This window comes from Manihot esculenta, chromosome 17 (assembly GCF_001659605.2).
Source record: "Manihot esculenta cultivar AM560-2 chromosome 17, M.esculenta_v8, whole genome shotgun sequence".
Taxonomy (NCBI): domain Eukaryota; kingdom Viridiplantae; phylum Streptophyta; class Magnoliopsida; order Malpighiales; family Euphorbiaceae; genus Manihot; species Manihot esculenta.
In genome coordinates, this window is record NC_035177.2 from 30,843,352 (window position 1) to 30,849,351 (window position 6,000).

The window sequence follows — 6,000 nt, forward strand, 5'->3', positions numbered from 1 at the left end:
TTGCTTCAATTTTCAGTCTGCATCTAAACATGCCTCAAAGGAGCCACACAGTGAAAGCTTAACAAGTTTGGGTTTGAGATTTAGTGGAAATTAAACCATTTACAGCACGCAGACCTCCTTTTCTAATGTTTAGTAGCTATTCTTTTACATGTAATGTATAAACAGGGAGCAGCTTAAGTTTTTCTGAGCTGCAACAGCTTTCAGAATCCTTCTTTCAAATAATTTAATTTTGTTATCAATGTTAATGTATCAATTGTTCAAGTATCGGAAAAATAACTAATTTCTTCCTCATCTGAAGGGTCTGAAGGGTCATCGGTTACCTGAGAATTAGTTTGAACATCAACCATCTCACCGTGTTCAAACGCTTTCCTCTCTTCTGATGAGTTATCAGCTACAAGAGACTTGGAGAGAGTAACATTCATTACTCCAGATTCAAATCTACGGCGCCTTTCAACAGCATTCTCAACCAAATTTTGAAATTCTTCATCACTTGTAGCTAACATGTAACGTAGTTTAAAATTGATTCGATTCTCCAGGAGAACTTTGTGCCTTGGAATTATCCGTTCATCTAGAGAATAGCTGAAGAACCTGCAAATAATTTCACTCTTTGTTAATGTCATCATTAACATTGAAAAGCATGTAAGCTCACAAGTACACAGTTCTGGGCTGGATATTCTTCTCTTGTGCATTAGCAAAATTGCAATATATGTAACGTCAGGTAGAGCTCCCCATGAGGTTGTTTACCTTGGAAACTCAATGAGATCCTGCAAAGGGCGGACCATGGTTCGCCTCAAGTATCGATACTTGGGACGGAGGAGGTCTATGTTGTAACGTAGTAACATGGGAAAATCAGCAATCATCTCACCCAATTGATTATGGCGTATGCCCAGTGACAGCAAATATTTCACACTCGTATCAAGCTTATGTGCTATGCTGCATCCCAAGAGCTCCGGTCCCAGAGCTATCACCTTCCCAATGTTTCTCTCACTAACACCAGCTTTTGTCATCAAGAATATGACCTGCATGATACTCCAATTTCAGCTTAATGAAATAATATATGTTATTTGATCGATCAACAAAAGGAACCATCCATAGAGATTTACATGATGAAGAATTATCCCAAATGTATATTATTAGCAAATAAAGGACTATTGTTGTGAGGATTTTGGCACTACAATCTTGGTGGAAATAAGCTAATTCTTCAACGACTCATTAACAGAGTCATCGACATAAAAATAGATATATCAATTCACAGGCACGGTATTGTTAACTTGCCCCAACTCTACTTGGAAAACAAAAGAATACATATATCTACAGTGTATATCTTACTGGGGATACTTCAAAAGTGCAACACTGAATGAAGGATATGTAAAGGACAAAAACATTGACTGAGAAAAAGAACAAACCACTGGCCGGATTTTCTTGTAGAGGCTGTATGTTAGCAATGGTGGAAATTTAACAAGCATTTTGCCAATAGCGTCGTCTCTAACACCTATGTCCTTAAAAAACCGCACCTTCAGAAAGAAAAAATTTAATCTTGTTAACTCTCATATGAAAGAACGACAAAAGCACTAGCATAACTCAACACATATACTATTTCATTTAAAGAAAATACATGGTTCGTGCAATTCAAAAATTATTACCAAAGCTAGATGCTGGAGAGCAAAAGAAATAAGACAAGAAACCAAGATTAGGAGGACAAAACAAATCAAGGCAGAATTCAGCTAGATTATAAAACATGCTTGTTCAATACGTAGCATGGTTTTAAATAATGGCTGTTACATAACATATTATGGATTTTTAAGGTCTTTGATCCCATTATCCTCATATTATAGAGGAAAAGAGAAAAGCACATGTGATAGCCAACCTATTATTCACAGAAAGCGCCATTATTTATCATTAAGTAATGGTAATTGTCCATTATCTAGATGTGTTACTTATATTTATCGTCAAGTAACAGTAATAAAGTTAATTCTTTACTATCTATATATTCATTTAACTTGATTAATGCTAATGATCTCTAATAATATTTAAAATCTTATTTGATATTTTCAAGCATATTATAGATGTGTATCTTAGTTTTACTTGTAGCTTTAAATATATATTTATTTCAATTAATTTAGCAAATTTTTCAAAAAAATGCATATAGCAATATACCATTAGCATCACGTTACAGCCATCATAGGCCTATTTTCGTTCTTCATGATCACAATTGAAATCCATGACATGTAGCATTAACAAAGCTGAAGAATAAGCATGTAAAAACCAGCAGTTCATACCTTTGGCACTATAGTCTCTTCCAAATCAATGCAGAAAACTATTGGTTTAATTGTAAGCATTCTCCTCATACCATCTCGAGAGATTCCAAGGTAGTATAAATACTTAACAAGTGGCTTCCATCTTTCCTCAATGCTGCAAGCCATCAACTGTGGCTTAAATGCTAGTAATTTCCCAACATCTTCAGTACTGAGCCCAAACTCCTTCAGATAATTAACCTGGAGGAAGAAGAGGATTATCTCACCACATATACACGATTGGAAGAATTTGTAGAAGAGTACTCCAAACACAAAAATAGAATCATTGTTCCGGTGCTTGGTGCTTGGTGCTTCATAATAGCTAATTAATTGGGCAGGCAAACTTGAATGTGTTCCTGGAAGCAAATCAGAACTTGTAATCATAGAAAAATAGAAAATGCAGAAAGCAGATTAATAAGTCGGTTACCTTTTGATTCATCTCTTCAAGGGTAAAATAGCCAAGTACCCTAGGATAATCAAAGACCATTGTTCCAAAATCCTTCTCATTCATACCCAAATCCAAGTAGAACTGGACTCGAGTTCTCACTTCTTCCATGCTATAGGACAATAATTGAGGGCACCGAGTCATTATGTAGCCCATCCAATCCCTCCTCACTCCATTGCTCTCTAGATACTCAACAGTTTCATCTAGTTCTTTAATACTGTGTTCTAAAATGTTATCCCCTGCTTTTGTTAGCACAACCCCGATAAACTCTCCCTTGACATGAATTGATTTCAACCACTCAGCCAGGCGTGTGATGGACTCTAGATTTCCTCTTGACAAGCATATGAGCTTAGCAATCTTAGGATATGGCAACCCATTGTGTTTCAGCCACCTACATTAATTTAGCAATCACAATTGATAAATCAAACTCCAGTCTTGACTTCATTTTACTTCTACATATAATAGTGACAGAAAATTGCAGTTTGACATTGGTCCAAGCACTGGTAACAGAACAAAAGAGTTTATCAAGATAGCATCCTAAACTCCTAATGAAATAGAGTAAATTTACACATTTGAATTGAGATAGAATCAATCAAAACTTCAATGAGAAGGTTAAGATGAACCCATATTTACTCCAATAAAGATTTTTGTCACAAACCCACAAATAAAGATCAATCAGTTCACCGAGACAAGGAACCAAGCACCTAGTTAACCAAAACAAAATACCGTAAAAACCATTGTAATTGGAGTACCTGATAAGTGGAACAACATTCAAGTCCTCAATAGCAGTCTTAGCTCTAACATTGAAACTCGAAGACTCAAATTCAGGCAACCTCTTCAATTTCGCAGCCTCAATCATAATAAAATCGATAAAATCACTCAATCTATTAACCAAATTGGTCGAATATGTTATTCCGAACTTGCCTTTCCTCCTCATAGCTTCCTTGAAAATCTCCGCAGTCACTTTTCTCCGTATTTCAAGCGCCTTCATTATCATTTCATCTTCCCTTCCATTGTTGTATTCACTTTCTTCGCTTCCTTTCTGGAAAAGGGTTTGCAAAGGAGAGTTGGTTTCAGTGGGTAACTGAGGGAAAATTGAACCTGGGAATTGCGGGATTCGCTTCTTGGTGACGAGGGTCATTTCCAAAAGCTTCACTTTCTCTTCTGGTGAAATAGCATCCTGCAATTTTTCTTCTTGTATTGCGTTTTGAAGTTGGCTTCTTTGTTTTAGGTGGTGGAGGAGGGGAATGCTGGACTTGGAATTGTGGGTCCGGAGGATTGGTTCATTGGTAGGGGAGGAGGTGCTGGTGGTGGCCTGGCTTTGAGGAGGTTGGTGATGTTGATGATGGAGGGAGGAGGAGATAGTAATGGTATAACAGGAAGAGGTGTGGAGGCCGGTTGAGGAAATAAAGTTCATGCGGTGGTTGTGGCGGTGGCAAAGGCGGAGGTTGGGGTGGAAGGAGGGGTGGTGCTGCGAACAGGGCATCATATCTTCACTTCTGGGACGCTGATCCGAGCGTAAATGGATAGAGTGGTGAGGGTGAATAGATGGCCCTTGTAGTGGGATAACATTAGGCGACGAAAATCCAATTTTCCCAACAAAAATAGACGTTGAACGTCAAAATAACGGTAAGGTTTCGTAACTCAGGGTTTTGCAATGTGAAGTTTAGCTTAGGTTTTTACTAAAGAGGGATAATAGCATGTCGACAGAGTATACTCTGGGATACCATCACTCTTCTTTGGGCAAATGTCTATTTTAATCCTTTAATTAGAGGTGAATAGTCAAATAAATTTTAAAACTTTATTTTTATCCAAATAAATCCTTTTAACTATTAAAATAAATTCATCTTTTAAATTTAATGATGGCAAAATATATCCTTAAGGTACCTATAAATCATTCAATTTCTAAAAAATTAAATAATTTATTGGGCTTATTTCAATATTTGAAATTTTGTTTGGATTTAAAAAAATTTAAGTGTTTATTTACCTATTCGCTCATACTTTAAAGGATAAAATAAGTTTGACAAAAAAAATAAAATAATCCATTTACCTTTATTTTTTATTATATAATTAAATATTTTAAAATAAATAGATAAAAAGACTCGAAATTTAAGAATTCACCATTTATCACACTACAATTACGTGTTGTGTAGCATAAATGGGTCATATTAAAAATTGCTATCGCTAGGTTTAGCTTTATTAAGAGGAGATTTTTATGAATAACTAAGTTTTTCTTTTTTATCTAGTCTAAAAGCACGAGGTAAATATTTTCTTTGATAGGATATTATTATGTGTCAATTTTTTAAATAATGACAAGAGCTAATAATTTCACAAAAAAAGAGCTAATAATTTCATAAATCTCTGTGGAACTAAATTAAATTATTTTAACCATATTTAATTATATATAAATCTCAAATACAATAAAACTATTCACAGTACTGATAAAAATAATAAAATTGAATAATTCATTTATTTTTTGGATAACTTTTAATTATGAGTATTTGATTTTGAGTTCTATTTCATTTATATTGCTCAGTTTTTATTTATTTTAATAAAGTTACTTAATTTTAATTTTTATTTTAACTTGTTACGACGAATTTTTAGATTAATAACCACTATATTCATTCTCTTTTTTATTATAATATTTTATTTTTAAGTAATTGATAGTTATTTATTAATAATATCAATTGATTTTTAATATTTTTATTATTAAATTTTATAATCAATTAAAGAAATTAAATTAATGTCTTATTTTCTTCTATTTTTTCTAAAAAATAATTTTTTTTATATATATTAACTAATAAAAAAAAGACATGATTTTCTGAAAGGCATTCTAAATAATTGAATTTTATTAATATAATTTTTTTTTAATTAGATTCTATTTGTTTATGGAAAATAATTTTTTTAATAAAACAATTTATTTTTAATTATTTAATTTAAAAATAAATATATTAATATAAAAATTTTAAAGTGTAAAAAATAATTTAATTTTTTTAATTAGAAAAATATTTTTATTTAAATATAAAAAATTATAAAAAAATATTTTCATTTTCCTAAAAGAAATGAAGATTTAATTTAGACAAATTGGAGAAAAAAATTTTAGACAATTAAGGAATTCCATAAACTCAGAGGGACAAAATTGTACTTGCACCTATCAAGATATTTTCTAAGACTATAAAATATCAGCAACTTTCATCCCTATCTATCCACCCACCTGGCCACTATCAGCGTGATTGTGGACCCCACTTGACTCGGGTCACC

The 6,000-nt window shown here is 32.8% G+C and overlaps 1 protein-coding gene across 1 annotated transcript; it reads right to left on the reverse strand.

Moving 5' to 3' along the window:
• Positions 1 to 51: 51 nt before the first annotated feature.
• Positions 52 to 4,412, reverse strand: LOC110605397 (transcription termination factor MTERF2, chloroplastic). Its single transcript, XM_021743965.2, has 6 exons — positions 3,492 to 4,412; positions 2,722 to 3,130; positions 2,280 to 2,495; positions 1,407 to 1,514; positions 745 to 1,019; positions 52 to 588 (listed from the first exon to the last, which is right to left on the reverse strand). The coding sequence occupies exons 1-6, from the start codon at positions 4,226 to 4,228 to the stop codon at positions 258 to 260; spliced, it is 2,076 nt and encodes a 691-aa protein (XP_021599657.1). The 5' UTR covers positions 4,229 to 4,412; the 3' UTR covers positions 52 to 257.
• Between the last annotated feature and the right edge of the window lie 1,588 nt (positions 4,413 to 6,000).